A 22741-nucleotide genomic window follows, 5' to 3' on the forward strand; every position below is an offset into this window, starting at 1 on the left:
CCATGCATTCCACCAAGGAAACGACAAAGTGCAAAGTAAGGCTTCTTATTGAAGAGGACGAGCAGCGTGGGCTTGTGTCCGGGCTGAGGCAGAACAAAGTTCTTTAAAGTATCACCTTCTAAAATAAATCTGGTAGAGAACGAACGGATGAGAGGAGAAATCCCCTGTCCCAATGAAACATTTCAGGCACATCTCCGCCTTGTTTATTTGCAGAAGAGAGCGCAGACACAACTGGGGTATGTTTTACATTACACAGCATAAGGGTTTGGGGCGTTCCTGTCTGCACTGAAGACATGTTTATACTGTTAGGTTCCATTATGAATCTGTTTAATATCCTGTGAATGCTCAGGGTCCTTTGCGCAGTGCAGGCAGGAAGCCTTTAGTGCACATACTGAGAAGACATTTCCAACCATTCAAGCATCAGATAAATATGCATGGAAAACCAAGGCATTTTACTGCAGTAACTAAATGCTTCTTGTGCTTTTGCAAGATTTCTTAGAGAGCAAACCCCCCAGTTCTAGCAGAGTTGTTCATAAAGCTCCGGGAAAGCCATAAAGGAAAGAAACTCAGTGAAAGACAGGCTAAGTCTTAACATACCCTTTGCATGTTAACTGGGCAGCCATCAACGGTATAAAACTTAACTGCTGGATTCCACACTTAGGAGGGAGCTACCAGCAATGTGCCCTGGCAGCCAGGAGGCAAACTGCATCCTGGGTGCATCCAACACAGCAGAATCAGCTGCTCAAAAGGGGTGGTTATCCCACTGTAGTCAGCACTGGTGAGGCCTCATCTTGAATACTATGTGCAGTTCTGGGCCCCAGTTTGTGGATGTTAGGGTGCTAGAACTGCCAACAGCAAAGCTGGTGACAGGGCAGGAAGGTTTCTCCTATGAGCAGCAGCTTTGGTCTTGTCTGCTTTGGAGATAAGGAGGCTGATGGGTGACCTCATGGCTCTCTATAGCTTCCTGAGGAGAGGATGTTGAGAGAGAGGTGCTGATCTCCCTGGGATGCAGGGACAGGATGCCTAGGAATGGTTCAACGCTGCAGCAGGAGAGGTTCAGACTTGACAGTAGGAAACATTTCTTTACCAAGAGTGTGGTCAAACACCGGAATAGGCTTCCTAGAACGGTGGTCAATGTTGTCAGTGCTTAAGAGACATCAGGACCATGCCCTTAATAATATACTTTAACTCCTAGTCAGCCCTGAACTGAACGATTCTATTCTAGTTGCAGTCGCTTTGACATCTTTTACATACGTGAAGAATATAACTCACCATTTGGAAAACAAGGGTAATAGTGTTGGGGTTGGAAGATGTGCCTAACTTCAAATATGAAACTTGGCTGGAATTTTCACTTTCCTTCCCAGTTGCTAAGGCCAACTTGACCAGCATTATTTTTAGGAGAAAAATGAGCTCCTCTCCCTGCTCTAAGTTCATTGTGTCTCTGCCAGAATCAAGATGAGAAGATGCCAAGAAAAAGGATGAGCTCATTGCATTTAACGGTATGAGGATTCACAAATATAAACTGCATTACTCTATGCAGAAGCAGGCAATGGTATGCAATAGGGTTTTAAAGGCAGGCAATTTTGATTAGAAATGAAAAGAATATGTTGTATTCTGCAGGTGTAAAACTGGCTGCTGATGTAGAGAGTGCATTTCTTGCAGTACTAAATGACTTACCACACCATTTTAAAGGAGAAGGGATCTAGGAAATTCCTCCTGCTCATGGTCAGAGAACTGCTCTGATTGCCCTTCCATAGGGGTGGAATTTCTGATTATTCACCATTATTTTATTGTTTCTGCTATTTTATGACCTCACATTAAATGAACAGAGAAACATTATTGGGAATACAACACAGTGAAGTACAACAACGAGTCATTTGGATTTTCCTGTTCAAATCCCAGGTATAAATCTCAGCCTCTGGAATGATGCATTCAGCACCCTTTCCACGCCTGCTGGATTCCAGGTTGCATTGAGCTCAGGAAGTTCTTATTCCAGAGAACAATGAGTCCTGCTCAGTGAGGCTGTACTAGTCCAGAGGAACCTCTCAAAGCTGAGAGATCTATGAACCATCACCTCACCAGCCAGGCATCCCCTAAGCAAACCGGGGCACAGACTCTTGCATAAACCCCATGCAGTCTTTTCACTGTGTTGCATAAAAATACAGGAGTCTTCAACAGGGAAAGGCAGCTCAGATGTCTACAAGAGACATCCCAGGTCACAGCATGTCAGACTTGTTGGCTGGACTTTTGCACAGGGCTTGGGCAGGTACAACGACATCATTTCATGCAAGATAGGTAACACCAGGTGTCATTGCCTCATTCTCTGTGTGACCAAAATGGAAATAAAACCTAAAGATACATCATTTCCCTGCGTCCTTATGAAAATCCTTAAGCTCCTCTGCCAAGTATCCCATGGCCTCTCTTTGGAAAGCGATAGGACCCATTCCATCTCCTCCCGCAGCATCACCGCATCACAGTGCTCTGTGACTTCCCCAGTGGTGTCTGCTTCAGTGTCTCACTGACACAAAATGACCTAATTTGTTATGGCTGGTACAAACCGAAAGAAATGAAATCCAGGGCATGCAGTTAATCAGGGTCAGGTTGAGATGATTTATGATCTGAGGAATGTACTGACTGCCGACGCTATCATCCCACCAACAGCATCAACCGGGCTCAGCAACATTTGGAATCAAATTAAGCCCGGGATTTTCCAGCAAATGGGAACTAGCCCAGGTAAGACCTCAGGAAGAATGCAGAGTAGTGAGCAGAGGAGGATGCATTTGCTCTATAAAGCCAGGCACCTTCTCTCCGCGCACCGTCAAGCACTTCACCTTCAAGTCCTGATTTATCATGATTCAGAGGAAAGATGTTGCCAGGAACAGGTCTATGCCAAGAAAATTTCATCTGTCTGGAATCTGACAGGAAAAACTGGAGATTTCAGAGGGAGGTGGGATTTGTCCTGGTTAAAGAGTCTCCAGCATCCCTGTGTTCACTCAGACGGCTCCTGTCAGCCAGCCAGGCTCACTGAAAAACAGTGTCGAATGGGGTTTCATCTCTCAAGAACCTTGAGCTGACCCCAAGTCAGCAGGCTGTGCAGTGTAACCATGACCCTAAACAGCAGGAGCCTTCAGCAGGTTCCCCCCTGCCTTTTGCCTATATCTTAAATCAACATCCTTCTGTTCTCTGTGGGTTGGTTAAAAGGATTACAGAAGAGTTACTCGATTTTCAAGTCCAAGGGACTTTAACACACTTCAGAAGTTAAATACCACATGAAAATAGGTTCATTCAATACTGATTTCCTCTGGAAAGAATTCACTGGGCTTTATTTCCCTTGGTATGGCTCTGCTGCTCCATTCTTGCTCCCTTTGCGTACGGCTCTTAACTGCGCAAGATGCAGCCGTTCGTGAGCCCAGTGAAATCTGTGCCTGAACACCAACTCCAGGCATACCCTTTTGCCCTCCAGTACCAAAAGGTACTTTAACAAGCTTGGAAAGCCCAGCAAGGAGCCTGAATCTTACAATCAATCCTGGAAACGTCGTATTTCAGCAAGCACACAGCACTGCTGCTGAAGCAACCACAAATGGCTATGCCTTGTCACGTCAAGGAGGAAAGGTACGTGCAAGGCTGATGATGACCAGGTTTTGTAAACACCATGGGATGCTATTCAAATTACTCCATCTCGTGCTCAAGGTTCCTCCAGACATTAGTGAAGTTTTAACCTTAATGTGTTCTATGAAGGCCTCGAAAGACGTGGTATATTGAGTCTGTAAGCTGGCCTGTGTACTGCTCTTCTAAAAGCCCAGAAAGGAAGCAGTTGTCTCCTGACTGTGTTATTGCTGAGACCCAGGGGCTGGTTCCTGCCTTTTTCATTGTTTTGGATTAGGTTTTTTTAATCTCCATTTGTCGTGGGTTAAATCCAATGGCAACAAAGCCCCACGCAGCCACTCACTCGCTCCCCCTTCAGTGGGAGACGATCAGCAGGGTCAAAGTGAGATAAAGACAGTTTAATGAGTAAAGCAAAAGCTGCACATGCAAACCAAGAACAATAAGGAGCTCCTTCACCACTTGCCATTGGCAGGCTGGTGTTCTGCCATCTCCTGGAAAGCAGGGCTCCATCACATATCATGCCTACTTGGGAAGACAAACAGCATCGCTGCCGTACATCCCACTCCTGCCTTCTGCCCCCAGCTTTAAATGCTGAGCATGACACCAATGGCAGAGGAAGGGAAGGGGAGAAAGAAAACCTTTCCAACCCTAACTATTCTATGGTTCTATGCTAAGCGGTGGTTGGAAGAAGCCTCTGTAGGATGCTGTGCTTCTTATTCAACCCAATCTTGCTGACACATACCTTCACCTGCTGGCTAAATGGAAAGTGCATTCACCCTTCACCTTCCTATGCCCTAAGAGGGTCTTTGCATGTTACTCCACAGGGATAGGAGCCCAAAACATGTAAAGCTCCTTAGAAAATGAATTACCACCGTGGAGAGGGTGGAGTTGTGATGCAAAATGCTTTATAAGCAGCCTACACTGAATCATCTATGCTATATCTCAGTGGCTTCATCTAAAGGCACATGCTAAAGGAGCAAAAAGAACCTAAGATTGAGTCACACTCTGGTCCCACTGGAAGCCCAGAGTGCTCCAGTTCCAGCACAGGGAAAACTAGGAATGTAACTTCATCCTTATAAATCTTTCTGACTTGCTATCATCTGCAGAGCTGTCAGTGGATGCAGAGTGTGGCAGCAACTACATTTGGCAGTGCTCTTTGCTACCTGCAGTTTAACTCCCAACCAAGCAGACTGCAATAACACGGGGTATTTATTCAGCTGTGCCTCTCTTGTGGATCCTGGGGAGAAAAGATATGTTCTGGCCTCATTAATCACTTCACCCTTTGCTGGAGCAAATAAGAGTAGCCACAGGGGGTTGTCTTTGCTCGGGAGGTTCTGCAATGCATGGGGTTTGCTGAAAGAGGCACCTTCTCTAAAAGAACACAAAGTTCCTTCACTGGAAGGAGGGGGAGATGGTCTGCGGTGACTACAGATGATAAAGGGAGTGCGGAATAGGGTTAAGCAGTGGTGCAAACAATTCCTTTCTGTCCCTCCCAACAGCTCAAGCACCATCTCGGCTGGAATACCCTGTGCTGCACCCAAGGTAGGAAGTGTTTGTTACCCTCCAGACGTTGGAAAGAGCATGCATCAGCTACTCCCTGCTCCTGCCTGATCTGTGGCAGAGGAGCAAGGATGTACTCCCAGGCTGCAAAAGCTTCTGGGCTTCACAGGTTTGGGTGTGGGTTTGTTTGTTCCCTGCTCTGAACTGCCTATCTTCCTTCACAAGGCGCAGTGCAGTGCTCCTTTCCACAAAGACCTCTTTGCAGGCAAGGGCAGTATGGAGTCCTGTTCTTCAGGCACCCGATGGCTTCACTTCTCAGACCACCACAGGTGCCAGAAGTTAGGAGAGAACCATGGCATCTTTGAGCCTCAGCTGCTGTTCAATGACTGGGATGTATTGGTACTGTACTGGTCGGGGCCACTACAGCTCAGAGAGGCAGATGAGAGAAGCTGACTCAGCATTTGATAGGAATGACCAGCCCTGACCCCACTGTGGCTGGAAGACGCTGAAAGCTAAAGAAGTATTTTTCCTTTGTCCAAGTATGCAAAAGGATTAAACACCAAGGGATGAGGGGGAAGTGTGTACAGAGTGATGCTCCAGAGCAACCTAATGGTCTGCCGTGTTGCTAATGTTAGACATCAGCTTTGCCAGGCCCTCTACTCCATAACTTCAGCAGCTTTCAGGCACATTTATGCTGACTTAAAATGGCTTATAAAGAGCTAATTTTAAGTTGTTTTCATATAAAACACATTCTATTTGTATATCTTTAGGGTTTGAGGATACCATACACCAGTGTGTCTGCATGAACCCCATCCCATCCGAGGTTCCATTCAGAAAACGTGCTGTAAATGGATGACTCGCTTCTTCCCCTCACTAAGCACCAAGTCCTCTCTATGAAGCCTACTTGGCCCAACACCAGGCCTAACAGCCAATAAAGACAACAAGCTCAATACCTGATAAAGCAGGGTCCTCTTTTCAGCCTTTCAGAACCGGGGGGTTTAACATAATGGCTACTACAGGAAGACAAATCTCAGCTCCCTCAGCTCTGTGACCTCCCAGTCCCAAGGCAGCATCTTCAGAAGGTTAAGTTCTCTCAGATTGTAATTCTATGCATTTTCCTTACTGCTTTTAGAAAGAGCAGAGGTTACACATGGTTTCCACTCCATCTCCTGGTGTTTACAAGCTTTCTCCCCCCCCCCACTCCTTCCCCTTTCTGCTTACATGTAATAAAAAACTCAGAGGCAGCAAGGCAAGAGGAAAGCAAAAAGGGTTTCATGTCCCCGGGGGCAGATTTGCTGTATTATTTGCAAGACTTTTAAAATGGAAAATGTGGAAACAGCTTTGGCTGATACCCCTGCTTCCACGAGGATGTTCTTGGCTTCTTTACAGTGATTCATGTGCAAGAATAAAGTCTGTATTGATTGATTGAGAGCTATCTCTGGGTAACTGATTTTCCTACATACCTGGCTCGTTTTGCATCGCTGGGTTTCTCTTCATCTTTATGTAATGAGCAGGGATGGCAGACCATGTAGCACCTGGTGAAAGTATTTTACACCTTAATGAGCCCAGTTAGTCTTAGCTGGAATTTCACGCACAGCACAATCCAAATGATTCCGTTTTCAGGAGCTCTGCATCTTCAAGATGCTTTGCTCAGTTTTGTTCTGGTTTCCTCAGTGGTTTCCCAGGACTGTCAGACCCCTGTTTAGTTTCTGACAGAACAGAGCAATTTCCTGAGAAGAGGCAGTAGGAAGGCACAGATTCTGGTTTTTGTCTTCTAGCCTTAACAATCAATCAATACTGTGCAAAGCTGGGCAACGGAAACTGATTCAGGGACCAGAGAATCCTATGAGAAATGGATTTCTTGGGTCTGTCAGATTCCTCTTCTGTCCTATCCTAGGCTCAGGATGCCTCGCCGGTTACCAGGGCTCTGACTGGCTCCTTCAGCACAAAGAAGATGAGCTGTGACCGCAGGTATGCTGTGAACCGACAGCGTGGCAGGGAGGGAAAGCGCTTCAAGCTCCTGCCAGATGAGCCTGTCACTAGAGCAGCGCTCTCCGTTATCGCCACACTGCCGGGGACCCCGCAATTCCCTGCCGGGAACTTCGCAGCTAAGTGAAAGCCCCATCGACTGCCCCGGGATTCCTGCTCCAGCCCTGCCCTTCCCTTCCCTTCCCAGCCCGCAGCCACCTCCTGCCATCGGGGGACGAGGCAGGCGGGCGCTGGGCTGCCTGCAGTGCCCTCTCCTGGGCTGCAGCAGCACGGATGGCCCTGCTTGGCATGGCAGCATTCGCAGGGTTAAAAGGCTGCTCTCAGTTTTGTGGCTTCTTTCCAAAAGGTTTCAGTTAACACCAAAGGTCTCCTTATAGCTCGCTCGCTTTAATAGATTTTTCCCATTGACTTCTCACTTTATAGACTATCATTTCCTTTCCTGCAGGGGAGCTATTTTCTGGGTCACTGATCCAGCCAACTTAAAAGGGGTTTCATTGATTGGGTTTTATTGGTGGTTACTTTAACCATAATGGGATAAGTTGCTAGTACCTGCTAACACCTACGTGCCTCGCTTTGGTACCCTGGCTCCGTACCTCTACAAGTGAAATCTGGGCTCCTCTCCCCTGCCTTGATTGAGGGCCTGCTAACTACTAGCACCTCCTTACTACCTCAGTTGCTTTTGTCCTTCTTCACTTCAGTACAGCAAGTAAGTTGCATGGCCAAGTGTTGCTGACAAAATCCTCTACTTGTTGAATGTGGCACCTTCTTCCAGTTGTGTCTGCTTATCTCTGATCATCCCTACAGTCACACAAATACCCCCCAACTGCCACGAGGAAAGCTAAATATAACACTGCAGCATCAGGCCTTGGAAGCTGAAGAGAATGACAGGGGATTTCTTTGTACTCCCTGTCTCTTTACAGGACACAGGGAAAGGGACTCGGGGGTAGCAGGCTGCTGCTCACTCCCATTTCCCTAAAAGTCCCTTTCTTGGCACTTTCTCTCCATACATCCTGAGCAGATATTTCTCTATTTGCTCCCACAACGGCCCTGGTACATTATAGCCGCATGACAATCAATTAACTGCTCACTCTATCACAATAAAGCAGCCACCCATCCTTATATAACTCTTTTTAATTGTTTTCTTACATTATAACGTTTTGCTAAACTTATTCTGCCATAACTTACATAGTTTAATTTCTCAAAGTGCTAATAATCTAATTGCTTCCTTCCTGCAGACAAAGTGCCGGAGCCATTTTCTCTCATTTCAGAGCATTATAAAAAGTAGCTGGCATGAATACCTAAAAGGGGCAGTTTATTCACAAGACCTTAGAGAGAACTGCTTTCTCCAGAGTGTCTGTGGTACGCCTTAGGCAGCCATAAAGAAACCTACCCAGACACTTCCTTGCACTTTGGGACCATCTTCCCCATAGAAAATCACTTTGAGATTAGAAGCGTGGCAAGGCTCCTAAGCAGAGTTCTATGGGCTAGTGGGGCTCTCCTGCCATGTCAGAGAATCATAGAACAGTTAGGGCTGGAAAGGACCTTAAGATCATCTATTTGCAACCCCCCTGCTTGAAATGAAGCAATGACATTGGAATTACAAGTAAGTAATTCCTGCTACCACAGATCCTCTTGCAGACTGCAGGAAGAGGCTGAAAAGAAGCAATCTTTGCTATTTAGGCTTGAGGAAAAGAGCGTACCAGCAGAAAGACATTCCGTGCATTTCAAACCTTGATTAATAACCCCTGCCTGCAATTCACAATTCCCGAGTCTCCTGTTTCTAGGAAGATGGATTAACTACCCCAGAGCTGGGTTTGAGCTTCTTTGGGCACAACCTTTCTTTGCTACGTTCACATTACTAAACTATACCATGAAGAACAGCCACAATACCCCAAAACGCTCCGTGATGGACACATTAGGAAGGGGATTGCAGAGCAGTCTGCAAGTTGCCAAGTGAGAACTCACGTTTTCTGTTTCTGTGCAACGGAGTGGCCGGGCCGATTTCATGTCTAATGTTAAGAAACCCGAGTTCTTCATCCAGCTGTTTCTTTACTGTTACTTTTCTAAAGGCTATAGGTCTGCTCATGCTTCATTCATGCACAGAGAACTTTGGGGGGGTTTAGCTTTCACACTGTCATTTTCTGAGACATTTGTTCCTGTTTCTGTCAGGATCTATCACCAGCAGCTTTATATTGCACTAACCATCGCTGGTGCAAACTGGGCTTTCTCAACCCAGTACAATAGATGAAGCAGCTACACCTTGGGGGTGGACACAAGAAGGGGGAGAGAGATTAGACACACAACTCAATTGGTAACTAAGGAAAATAAGCTGTAAACCCAGGGAAGAAACATTTTAGGCAGCGTGGATTACAGTGGTGGAATAAATCTATTGCTAATACCCCATAAGAAAGAACCAGTTCCCCCCTGGTTTGTGTATCACTTCTGAACTCTTCACAAGCTCTATACTTTAAGAAAAAAAGGTAATAGAAGGCAATTAATCACCGTGCATGTTAATTGCTGAGCCTGCAAAGAGAAACTCGGGAATCATAGTCCCACAACTGATTAATCAGCCTCTGAAAACAAACATGACACATTCACACAACAAGCCCATGAGGAACAGAGAAGAAACTATCAAACAAGTGACGTAATTTGCCACCTGTAATTTTTTACTAACCTTTTACCCATCCTGAATATTCCCTGGTAGGAAGCCAGCAGCTTTCCCAGGAAGCTCAGCCTTCTCTCTTCTCTCATACCCTGTTTATAAACTCTTCATCCTCCAAATCATTCACCAACAGTATTTGTATCATTCTGATCTTGTGAAACCAGAAGAGAGAATTCATATAGATCCCTGAGAAAAGCACAGGACACAGAAAGGAGCAGGTAGGCAGGCAAACTAATTTAAAACATGATTTATTCCCCAGGGCCATTGCTGTCATCAAGGGATAAATCAGAGACAGGCCTTACTCGTGATCAGCAGCATCAGTTTCACCTTGGATATGTAACTCATCATCAATACCAGCTGCGATTGATCTCTTGAATGTGCATCTGGGTGTAAACATCCTGAGAGCACGTTCTCATTCTGCCACCACAGACAGGTCAGGACTGTGTTTCAATTGGGTTTCCTGATGGAGTGGGAGTCCTGGGAATGCTGGGGCTGGCAGAAAGATCAAAATATATACGGACTAGGTCATTACAGATGTTATTCTGCATAACAGACATCCCTTTCCTAGCGAGCACATCAGTCTGTCACACTGGTGATGCCAGCTATAGAGAAAATGTCCAAAATGTACAGCTCCTTTTAGTCTTGAGGATAACTTTCCCTTTTCCTTCTTTTTCTCTCGAGTGTCTAGCTCTCTTCCCGGAGATGGCATTCCATGAACTATTGTCTTCTCATCACCGGGTCCCAGCTATTTCTGATATTTTTTGTAGGATAAGTAGGCTCAATAAATGTTAAATGGGACCATGGAACTTAAAGGAGGGATTTGAAAGAATGGCAGGACACACTGGTATGCGCAAAAGCAAACCCACTTTTCTGCTGTGCGAATTCCAGGAGTAGGTTTTGATTTTGTATTTTTGTCCCTCAAGAGAATAAACCTGATTTTGACAGCCAGGGCCTTCGTTATTTTCAGTCCAGAGGAATGAGCGAGGTTTTTTCCTCTAAATCTTGTTGAAAGTTCAATAACTTCCCCAGAACAGAACCGAATGTACCTGAAGCTTTGAAATGACTGCAATGTGCGTGAGAAACAGCGAACCTGATCGTGTGCCGCGCTGGGTGGGCGTCTGGAAGGGCAGGCTGAGCACAGCTCTGCCGCTCACCACAGGCCCAGCTGGAGCGCCTTCGCAGCCTCTCATCAATGAACTTCGAGAGGGTTTTTTTATGAATGGGAGCTCCGCCATTGAATGAACACCAGGGCGCTGCGCTCCGATTGGCCCCGAAGGCTAAACTCCGCCCACTGTTTCCGGGGGGGACGAGGGCCAGCGGGAGCGGGGATTGGCGGGCGTGCCCCAGCCTTGAGCTTCATTCATAAATTCGCTGGAACAAAGGAGTGGGCGAGCCGCGGCTGCGATGGGCCAATGGGAGGCCGCCCCCGGGCCCCGCAGCGGTCTCACGGCCCAGAGGGGCGGGGCCATGCCGGGCTCCGCGTGGGCTGCGAGCAGCCGCCGGTGAGGGACGGGCACCGGCACCGGCACCGGCACCGGGACCGGGACCGGGACCCGGCTGGAGCTGACGAGCTCGGTCCCTCCTCGGAGCCCAAGTTTCGGCAGCCGCGGACGCCGGGAGCCTGGGGGAGCCGTGCCGGGAGGCAGGCAGGGACCAGCCCGGCGCACGGGCGGCGGGATGAAGGCGTACCTGGACCAGCGGGTGCCGTTCACGCTCCCGCAGGTGAGCGGGGAGAGGTCGGGGGTAGAGGCGCGGGACCCCTCTGGCCGGGTCTGATCCGCTCCTCCCGCAGCAGCCTCCGGGCCAGGCGGCTCCCGGCGGAGCTCTCATGGGCGTTGGGAAGAGAGCCGCGGATCCGGGCTTGCTGCCGCCGCAGGATTCGGAAGGTAAGGGGGAGCGGGAGGGGATGGTGACAGTGAAGGGGAAGCCGAGTGGGCGAGGAGCGGGTTCCCTGCGCCTTGGTTCCGCCGGCCCTCCCCAGCGCTCCGCTGAGGAAACCTCTCGCTTTCCGCGCAGAGCTCTTCCAGGACCTGGGCAGGCTCCAGGAGACCTGGCTCACAGAAGGTAGGTGCTTCCCTCGCTCCCTTCTGTCTGTCTCTTGCCGCTCCTGTGCTCTGTTTGCCCGGCTTCATGCTGTAAGCGCTTTATCGAGGCTTGCCAGCCTCTGGCTTGTGAGAACCAGGAGGCGTGAATCGCGCTATGGTGCAGGGTGTTTGTTCGTGAATGGAACTTGGCAGCTGGCCACTTATTTCCCTGGTTACGGTTTTCGCTTCAGGCTACTTGTAACTGGTTCTATTTCGTGCTAATTTCATAAAATCAGAGTCTGGTTTGGGTTGGAAGGGACCTCTTTGAAAGGGACGTTCCTGGAACTGACCCACTGCTCAGTTTGGCGTCTGAATTGTTCTGCCGTTTGACTTCAAGAAAGAGCAAACTTCAAATCCCAGGAAGTCCCATTAATGCAAAGCGAAATCGTTTTTACACCGTGCACTGAATTTGCTTAATTCCAGTGCTACAAATGATCGGTTTTGATTTGATTAATCACATTTAAACCAGATCCTCAAGCACAAACTCTTGCTTAACACAAAAGTGCTTATTACGATGTAGGAGCTTTACAAATATTTCACAATGATACTATAAAAATACACATACTGGTGAAAAAGGGGGTTTTAAGTCTCCAAAAAGGTTTTTGTCGATTAAGGGGGGGAAAAAAAAAACTAAAATCAGATGGTTTATGTTCATTTCAAGCTGAAATGACGCTGATCAGGCAGCGGTCAGGACTGGGAGGGTTGGAAGGATGCAAGAGGAATTACCTGGAGGCTGTTCAGGATTGAAACACTCACCTAACTTGCATCAGGGCTGAAAAATGAGTTGCTGCTCATGTCCTAGATCTCTTGAATGTGCACACAGGCTTGAGACTGATTTCTCTTAACTGCTCAACAATCTGGAGCTGCTGAGAAGAGACGTTTGCTTCAGAACTGATTTCTAATGGTTGGTAATATTTTTAGCTCACTAATCTAAATAATTCGCATAGAATCGCTTACAATACGATTGTCAGTAGCAGGGTGTTTGGAGAAGGAATTCACAAGTATCCTGGGGTGAAGGGAAGGTCACACATGGTCTCATAGCACTGCACAGAAAGAGGGAATCTGCTGCTATACATGATCACTAAATGTTCATGAAACCCTATTGCATGAGTGTGCCTAGAATATAAGAACAGATATATATATGTAAGTATAAATGCAGGTTTGGGGAAAGCAAGAAAATGTCTATCTGTATTGCAACTATATGAAGTAGATAATGAATATTGTGGGTTGGAACTAGACCATCTTTAAGGTCCCTTTCAACCAAAATCATTCTATGATAGTATAAAAACACATATTTTCTCCTGCAACTTGGCCTTGTAGCCTTCTACTCCAGCACTGCAAGTAGCACTGTGCAGCAGTGGGGCTGTGTGCTCTCACTCCAGCCATTCAAATCCACTGCCCGTTGTTAATGCGGTGTTATTCCCTAAGGTTTATTTTTGGCATGTCTTGTCTTAGCTTCAAGTGACTGAGATTAGTGGGTTTCCATTGTCCATGTCCCTTTACTTTGACTACATCACCTTTGCTTTAGAGCTGAGGGAGTGCACGCTGCAACATCCCAAACTCTCGGTTGCTCTGTTCTGTACCAGCATTTCTTTCAGCGGTGCTTTGTGAGAGGTTTTGTGAAATATCAACTGCTCCAGGCTGTCCCCTGCAGTAAAAGGGATGGAAAAGTAATTGTTAGAAGTAATGAAATACTCTAACACAACGCGTGCTGTGGTTAAGGTTCTCCCCACAGGTTCTCCCAAGGCACACCCCAAAGCTTAGGTCTTTACCACATTAGTTGCTGCCTCTGGATAAGGGAGCACAGCTCAGGAGGTGGACTGAGGCCACCTGCTCTACTGGAAGGTGTCCCTGCACATGGCATGGGGTTGGAACTGGGTGAGCTTTAAGGTCCCTTCCAACACAAACCATTCTATGCTAATGTTGTTAACTGTTTCCCTGCTCACCGCATCCAGTAGCATCTCGTTCCAAAGGGATCGGCTGCTCTAAGGGCAATGAGGCCTCTGCAGATTTTCAGATGTCTTTGTTAGACAGTCTTTGACACATTCAAACGTCTCAGACCTTGCTGTTATTCTTGGACTTGTTCTAACAATGCTGTCCATGGGGCAGATGCCTCAGAATAAGCTTTACTGTGCTGATACGTGGGGAAAGAACAACTGGTTGCTGTCAGGTCCTCTTTGACTACACCAGCATTTCCCATTGCAAACCACACACGCTATTAACATTATACACACTATTCACCATCTCCCCTTCCTGCTACCAGATATTCTTTTTGTTCTTCTGAAATGTTCTCCTGCAAATGTATTAGTTGGTAGTTGCTTTTCCTATGCTAAATGCTTTAAAAATCCCTGTGTGGTTTGTTTCTAATGCAAACTGGGAAGCCTGAGCTGATAAACTTGCTGTTGTCCTTATTTCCAAGGCAAGGGAGAAAGAAGCTGGCAGATTTAAGGGGCAAATCTGCAGGCAAAAGAACGGTACTCATTAATCCCCAAGGGAAACTCGCCTTAGTCACTAAAGTGCATCCCAGCAGAAAGCTCGGACGGATCTTTCCTGCATAGGCTTATTTCTGCCTTACTGTTAATTACACCATACAAAGTGCCAAATCTAATTCTCCTCTCCCTCTCTCCCTCCCCTGGCAGCTCAGGTTCCAGACAGCGATGAGCAATTTGTGCCTGACTTTCATTCAGAAAACTGTAAGTAGCACGGGGGTGATCACACACCTCAGGGCAGGCTACACTGCAACCAAACCCATAAATGCAAGGCACGGGCATTGAGGCTGAAGTACTCATCTGATTTCTGTGTTGTCGTGGAACAGGTTGTTGTGATGGTGACAAAAACAACCCCCATGCTAACTGTCCACATCTGCACAGTGCAAAAGTATCTTTGTGTGGTGGTAGCTGCACAGTCCCTTATGCACAGTGGTTTCAACGGATAATGTGTTTTAGTTGGGGTAGGTGTGAAGAATTAGGCCTCCCTGAGCAGCTGTGGAAATGTGTCGCCGTGACAATCGGATGTTAGATTTGTGCTATTCCTCCTCCCAAAGCAAAATAAATCAGCACGGAATTGTGGTGCTGTGACCCCTGCAGGTGCTTTTGGGGGGCTCTGCTCACCTGCGGGGCCCCTGCCTGAGCATCCGCTGCCAGCGTGGCCTCTGTGAGACAGCGGTCCTGTCTGCTGCGGGAGGACACAGCATCCCTGGAGATGTGCTTGCTGGCTTGCTTGCTCTCTGTTCTTACGAACAGATTGCATGTGCTCACACAGGAGTGCACAAATGTGTGCTCTGAGAGCTGGGCAAAGCATTCAGGTTACAACGGAGCTGAACCTTGCACCCAAAGGCCGTGCAGCTCTTTCTGCTTTCCTCCCGCTGGCCCTGCAGCACAGCCGGGTTTGCTCTCTGAGTCATGTATCTTGCTTCTTCCTCTTTTTGACCCAGAACTGAGGAGAGGGTTGGTCCATGTAGCACATTGAATGAATGAATGAATGAATGAGCCAGTTGTAATGCAATAGCCTGTTCCAGCTAATAGGGGCCGGAAAGAATTGGCTGCTCCTAGCACAGCCAGCTTCTTGACACTTCAATGGAGTGCAGTGTACTGGGCAAAGCAGTTTGGTTTTGTCCAGCCCTCCTTCCCCCCCCATCAGGCTCAGCTGACACATCATCACTTTTAGATGGGTTCTATGTATTTGCTTAAGCCATCCACTGGAGAGAGCTGCTGCAGACAGGAAGGGAATGGATGCCGCAGGCATAGCAAGACCCTTTTGTCTTTGGACCCTTGCGTGGGCCTGGGGTGTTTGCACCAATGCAGGGGGGTCACATCTGGGGTACAGAATCCAGCACTCACCTGCAGCAGCTTGGGCAGTGCCAAGAGCTGTTTGAGCCAAAACTGATGTTCGATGGCAGCCCTGGGAGCAGCCATGGGAGCCACTTCTCCCTCAGAAGCTGCCGCAAACAATCCGAGGCTCCGGTATCTTATGAGTTCACTTGTTCCTCTTGCTCCTGTCAAGCTGGCTGGATCCCTTCGGATGCTGGCAGGGTGTAAGGATGGGCTATTCCAACACCAGCTGAAACCAAAGCAGGCAAAAGGAGTCAGGTTGGGGTTGGTTTTCCCCTCTTGCTGAGGAAGTTAATTCTGGAGAGGGGTGTCTGCGATAGAAAGTGGCCTTAATCCCGTGTGCCTAGAGACAGCAGCCATCCCTCCAGCCGTCCCGATAGCCACTTGCTGCAGCACTTCAGAAGGGACGATGTGTCCTTGTGTGAGGGAGAGCTGGCTTGAGGCTGGCTGGTGCACACCGAGCTCGGGTCAGTCCTGAAGCTAACGCAGTGAAAGGATGAGGTCGGGCTGCTTCTTGCCATCCTGAAAACAATCCTCACAGCTCTGAACATCCCAGGCTCTGTCGGCGGCATCGCGTCGGCTCGAAGAGGTGGGAGGGATCTCCTGGGGAAGGACTGCAGCTTATGGGAAGTTCACAGTTTTGATGGGCAGGGAGATCTTTCCCCTGTTTGAAGAACCAGCCTAGACCCAGGTACCTTCCTGCGGTCACTTTTCTTCCCTTACTAAGTGTCAGCGAGCTCCTAAGAGCATCAGCAGAGCCCAGGGGCAAAGGCAGAAGATGCTTGACCATGTCCTTCCACTGGGATCAGCTTCTCTGAGGAACTCGTGAAGGCAGTTTTGCTCCCTGCTGGATTTAATCAAGCATGAAAAGGAACAATACCCACATCCTACTTCCTGGTGCTGTAAACTGCAACCCGCATTTGTTATTCGTGAAACCCTAACCAGCCCGAAGATCCCTTCTTGTTTGCATTAGGCCACGAGCATGAACCGCCGGGCTGGCAAGGCAAAGAAACCCTTTTCCTTTGTGCCTGGGTTGTCCCTGATGTTTCGGCTGAGCAGAGCAGTTCAGGGATTCCCCCAGTCCCACACTGAGGGTTATTGGACTGTCAGCATAGAAGAGGTTTAACACAAGGAAACCTGTATTAGGAAATGATACGGGGAGCTGCAAAGTACCCATTGGCAGCCTCCTGCCCGGGAAGCACCGGTATTAACCTGGTACAACTGATGACATTAGGTATTGAGAGGCCTGGAAGCTGCTCTTCCACCTCTGAGGGATATCACAGTGAAAGCAAGGACATGGAAGTCAGACTTCCGGGTTTCACTTGTATTGTATTGCAATAGGATGCAATACAAGCAATAGTATTTATTTTCGCTCAGAAAACCTTCAGGTTTTCAGCTGTGTCTACAAACCCCTGACATTTATTGTCTACTGGACAAGCAAAACTATCAGGGTATCATACTAGTGCATTATCATTGAAGGCTACGTGGTGATGCTACTCCCAAGACATGCTCACCAGGGATGCACTGGGCTTGATGCAAAGCAAAACTTGGCTTTTATGTGGTTAAAACAGAGTATGTGCAAACTGTCCCAGCCTGTGCAGCTCAGGAAATACCCACTTCAAATCCCTTCTGGAATGATCGCAGAGCACGTTAGCACTTACCTTCGATTTGCTCTTGTAAGGTTGGTGTATCACACAAATCCTCCTGAACTGAGGGCAGAGCTCAGGTGCATCCAGCAATCACTTGTGCCTATTGCTGTTCCTCTGAGCCACCTGAACAAGCACAGGGTGGTGGAATCTCAACTGACTTTTCCTGGCTGATAGATGTAAATGTAAGCGTATTGCTCTCTCTATACCCAAGCAAAGTCTCAACCTGGTCTCTCATTTCTCTCCTACAGTAGCTTTTCACAGTCCTCCTGCTAAGATTAAACAGGAGCCACAGAGTCCCTCCTCGGACCCCACGCTGTCCTGCACCCATAAGCAGCCATTCCAGTACCCCAAGGGCGAGCAGTGCCTTTACACCAGGTAACACAGCTTACACAGGGGAGGTGGCAGGAGCTGCTCTGAACTCAAGCACTACTGCATCAGCTAATAAAGAGGTGTTATGACAACAGCCTGGTCTGTCTGCTGGGTAAGGGCAGCGCACACGTGCTGCAGTGGGTCAGCTCATGGCAGCCTGCTCATGCTTCCATGTATTGCACTGCATAGGGCAGACCTCTTTAGGGTAGATCTGGGCTCACCTCTTTTTTCTCTTCCCTGGTGCCGTTCCTCAGCTCCTCTGATGCTGAGAGCATCTCTCATGTGCCTTTCTCTCCCCACTGCCTTCCAGACTCTGTCCCACAAGGAGCTCCCTGACACCGTTGCCCACAGTCCCAGCTGCTTGCCTGAGTTTTAATACGGGTTCTTCAGCACAGACACATCCAGTGTTCTCTTTGAAGGGTTATTGCTATCGGTTATTGCATGGGGCAACCAGAAAGGAAGGAGTTTATGCCGGGGGGTTTTGGCCCGGGAGGCAGCACAGAGGGGCAGTGTCTGTGTGAGAACTGTAATGCTCCAACATCTGTTTGTCCCCAGTGCCTATGATCAACCCAGACAAGTTGGAATCAAGTCCCCCAACCCAGGAACCCCGCTGCAGTCACCATTTCAACCGTTCCCTAGACAGGACAGAAGCTTCCTCACCCCTGCGGGGCCACAGCATCCCACATCCAGCTGTGGATACTCCAACGAGAACAGGTGAGTTACTGCCAGGAGGAGGCAGGCACTGGGAAGAAGGGTTTCCACCTCCGTGCCTGAGGGAGGGAGGGGCTGCAGCATCCAGGTTCAGGCGCTCAGCTTCCAGCCATCACGGCATCCCCCCCATCCAAAGTACCTGGGACCCACCACTGCTGCCTAGGGTCTGTAAGCCTAAGCCTGTCAGGTTCTGCAGGCCATGGGCTCTGTAGCTGCCATGGCAAACCTCTTTCACGAGGGTCCCTTCCTTGCCCCAGCCACACGTGCAGCTCCTGGAGCCCTTGTAACAGGCTGAGGCTGAGTTTCTGTTCCTCAACCAGCCCTGCCCCGGGGCCAAGATCAGAGGGGCCAAGCAAGCAGCCAGCCCGTGTCCTCTCCCCTCTTCTAGCTCTGTGTACCAGCCACCTGTGGAGACGTTCTGCTCCTTCCCCTCCTCCCAGGGCACAGCCCAGGAAGACCCTATTGCCTACCAGCGCCAGATGTCTGAGCCCTGCCTCCCATACCCTCATCAGGGCCTCAAACGGGAGTACCAGGACCTGCGGTACGAGCAAGGCAGCCAGGTGGGCAGCGGCAGCCAGTACCCAGCAGCTCTGGTGATCAAGCAGGAGCAGGCGGACTACGTGTACGACTCAGGTAGGATGAACTGGCTCTTTCTGACTGCGTAAAGCTGGCATCAATGGGGGTGAACAAGCTCCTGGGTGAACACACATGGCTGATGGCTTTGGAACGCTACTCCAGCATCCTCAGGCACGTGTGTGGTCTGGGAGACAGGCTGAGCGCAAGAGAAAAGGGTTGCAATTCTGGAAACCTCTCTCTAAGACACCTCTAAGAGGATCGGGTGATCCTCTTATCTTCCCACAAGGGAGAAGTCTTATTTCAGCAGACCTGTCCACCAGACCCTGACATCACAGCACCCTCTTCCAGAGGGAACGTTACTTGTGGTCTCCTTCTCCATTGTGAAGTGTTTTCCTTAGCAGAACTGGATAGATAAGTCAAAAGCTCCTATGAGGGTACAGAATCCACCACTGTGGCTATGCTGATACTACACGTTCACCGGGTCTTTCTGTCCAGACAGGGCAAGCAAATGTGCAAACCCAGAAGCATGCTGTTTGTGAGGGTAGTTTATGACTGTAATAACACCCAGTCTCAGCCCAGAGTAGCCTTTGCCCTTAGCATCAGCAAAACGTCTGCTGCAAGCACTAGCTGTACACAGGAGTCCGAGGGAAATGGAAGGTAAATCTTTCCAAAGCCCCCAGTTACAGCTCATGGCTCAGGTGGGAATGAAAACCAGGTTTGAAACAGAAAGCCAAGATTCAGAATACACAAGATACAGAAGACAGGCCCTGCAGCGCTCGCGCGCAGAGACCATGAGAAGACTTGCTGCTTGTTCTCAAACTCAGCCTATACTTTCCTTTATGTTTTCTGAGCTGTTTCTGAGCATATGATGTGAAAAGAGACAGGGAGACTGAAGACATCTGCAGTCACAGTTGTGGCTGAAGGAAATATTCAGATGCTGCTACAAGTGAGGTCTACTACAACGTAAGACCACCAAGAAAGCAAAGTGATGCTGCTACTCTCCATTAACATGATGGTAGTACTCCTGGGGAAAGGTACTGCCTTCTCACCTGTGGAAACAGCAGCAGAGCGTGGTTATCTTAAACTCGGATAAGGGAGAGGTGTCATAGAAACTTAGCCCATCATCCAAGGTTTTGGATGGAGCGTGCATGGGTGACTGATCCTGGCTCCTCTGAAGGACGTCATGGGATAGTACTACGGAAACGTACGACTAGGATTCATGCTTGGAAGCGGGATGAAGACGAGGTTGTGGTGGGATGGCTGAGACATGAAACGTTCTCAGTCTGCCACTACCCTTTCAGGAGGGCCTTAGGAGGACGTTGGTTAGAAAGCAGCGTTTACCTGCCCGCCTCTGGAGATCAAGCTCCTTCTGCTCCTGTGCTTCTTAATGAAACAAGTTTATTACTTGCTCTGTAGATGTTCCTGGCTGTCCTTCCATGTACATAAATGTGGAGAGTTACCCGAGCCATCCAAACACAGAAGATACATTAGGTAAGAACCTCAGTGACTGTTGTCTTTCCCCTGCATTGCATTGCCCTCTGTACTACCTCTACGACTGCCTCTGTTGCTTCCTCTTTCAGGCTGCAGCTATGACAAGCGGATGAGGTCCTTCACTGATGATGTCTGCGTTGTTCCAGAAAGATTTGAAGGTTGGGAAAAGAATGGCTCGGAGTTTGGGTGACAGATGGGGTTATCCAGCATCTCTGCCAACCGCTTACCCACTGTCTGCATAGCTGGGTACACTGTGTTCCTGCAGGGGTGGTAGCTGGGGTTCAGACCTGCCTCTGGGAGATTCCATTCCTTGAGCTCTTTGAACAGCAAAGAGGCCTTTTACCATAAGCAGCTTCATTGTGAGGCTCTCCAGAGCTCCTCGGGGCAGAGCTGCTGGTGAATCGGCTGCTCTGCTGTGCTTGAACTGGAATATTCCAGGTGTGAAACGTGCTTTGTGTTTGGTAACTGCCTTTGCAGCGTTACCTGAGCAACACCCGCTTCGTTCTCTCCGCAGGAGACATCAAGCAGGAAGCTGGAGGGTACCGGGAAGGGCCCCCATACCAGCGACGGGGATCTCTCCAGCTCTGGCAATTCCTTGTGGCTTTGTTAGATGATCCAACCAATTCCCACTTCATTGCCTGGACTGGTAGAGGGATGGAGTTCAAGCTCATTGAGCCAGAAGAGGTGAAACCATCAAAGCAGTTAGCTTCTCTACAGGCTCGGGGGAAGCAGCCCCTGCTCCTGAGGCTGGAAGTTCCTCTGCCCTGGGAAGGCTCCTGCCTACCAGTGGTACCTTCAGTCAGGTGCTGACAGCAAATGGGCTCTGTAGTGGGAAGGAGAAAGATTTACATCACACAGGGCTCTTCAGTTCGAGTCCTACCCTTCTTGTTGGAAAGCTGCTAAGTAATTAGTTTGAATCTATTACTGTGTGCTTGTATGTGTTGTGGTACCATTCCTCACAAGAGAATCTGCTGGATAATGTTCTTTTGCCCTTGGGTTGGGTTCATGGACATTCATGCACGTGGTTGCTTTATTCTACAGGTAGCCAGGCTGTGGGGTATCCAAAAGAACCGTCCGGCCATGAACTATGACAAGCTGAGCCGATCCCTTCGCTACTACTATGAGAAGGGCATCATGCAGAAGGTCAGTTTGCAAACAGATGTGGGGTTTATGCCTTTAATGATGCTTTTCATGTTTGAGATAGGAAGCCTTTCTTCTTCTGTACCCGGCTGCAGTCAGGAGAGTTGGCATTTGTGCAGCTGCAAGGATGGATAATCAGTGTAGACTTCCAGCTGGTGAGCAAAATGCTGCTTGGGGTTGATGCTCTGTGGCAGGGATGGTGTCTTCCAGATCCAGAGCACTGGAGAGGATAGCTGTGAGTGTAATCATGTCCAGTAGAGTCCAGCCAGGCTCTGCGGATGCTGTTGCTACCTGGACAGAGTCAGCTGGCAGCATCCCATTGCCCAAGGGCTGTGTCAGGGGAGCCCAGAGCAGCAGGAAGACAGCACCAGGGGTAGTTTAAAACTCCGACAGGTCCCAGGGTGATGTGCTGGAGCAGGCAGAGGGCTTGCAAACCTCCCTGCTGCCTCGGAGCACTGCGTGGTGCTGCCTGGGCGCTTGCAGCATCCATCCCTTCTCCCCTGCAGGTGGCCGGGGAGCGCTACGTGTACAAGTTCGTGTGTGAACCCGAAGCCTTGTTCTCTTTGGCCTTCCCCGATAACCAGCGGCCAGCTCTGAAGGCAGAGCTGGACAGGCAGGTCAGTGAGGAGGACACGGTGCCTCTGTCCCACCTGGATGAGAATGCTGCTTACCTGCCAGACCTTGGGAGCCTCCCTGCACAGCTTTACAGCAAGGGCTACATGTACTAGCACCGCCGGGAACACACTCTGCCGCCTTTGCTTGTGTGTAGTAAAAGTCTGGATAGTGTTCAATCAGTATAAGCAGTTTTCCAGGCCAGCCTGGGGTGGCACTGAACTATGGATACCTGCTTTGGTCAGGAAAAGCGTTCAGGTACACGTGGGTAAGCACCTGACAGGGCTCTTGTGTGCTTGTGGCAAGCCCCTCATATTGATCAGGATGGGGCTCGGGCTCAGTCTTAGTGAAGCAGACGTCCGAGCAGCAGAGCTGCCATCCCCCAGGGCTCTCTTACAGGTACAAGGATGCTACAGTGCTGCTGCTGCCTCCATTCCTCCCCTACATGTACTGCACCTCTGTATAAGCTGTCCTCGGCTGTCTCTGACCCATGTGGACTCACCTCTGCAAGGCCAGGCCTGT

The 22741-nt window shown here is 49.1% G+C and overlaps 1 protein-coding gene across 6 annotated transcripts; it reads left to right on the top strand.

Annotated features, from left to right (window-relative positions):
- Positions 1-11422: 11422 nt before the first annotated feature.
- Positions 11423-22491, top strand: ETV4 (ETS variant transcription factor 4). Of its 6 annotated transcripts, none has more exons than XM_061477651.1 (12): positions 11423-11479; positions 11550-11643; positions 11774-11821; positions 14481-14534; positions 17569-17695; positions 18245-18403; positions 18789-19033; positions 20393-20467; positions 20557-20625; positions 20982-21151; positions 21509-21610; positions 22114-22491. In XM_061477651.1, exons 1-12 carry the CDS (start codon positions 11435-11437, stop codon positions 22333-22335), a joined length of 1410 nt encoding a protein of 469 aa, XP_061333635.1. In that variant the 5' UTR covers positions 11423-11434; the 3' UTR covers positions 22336-22491. The 6 variants fall into 6 exon arrangements, with proteins under 6 accessions (XP_061333635.1, XP_061333636.1, XP_061333639.1 ...); XM_061477652.1 differs by having other exon boundaries at positions 11553-11643; XM_061477655.1 differs by lacking the exon at positions 20557-20625.
- The last annotated feature ends 250 nt before the right edge of the window (positions 22492-22741 follow it).

Source organism: Pezoporus flaviventris, unplaced genomic scaffold, assembly GCF_033815535.1.
Source record: "Pezoporus flaviventris isolate CSIRO_AGI_PZ_B2104156 unplaced genomic scaffold, CSIRO_AGI_Pfla_v1 ptg000107l, whole genome shotgun sequence".
NCBI lineage: Eukaryota > Metazoa > Chordata > Aves > Psittaciformes > Psittacidae > Pezoporus > Pezoporus flaviventris.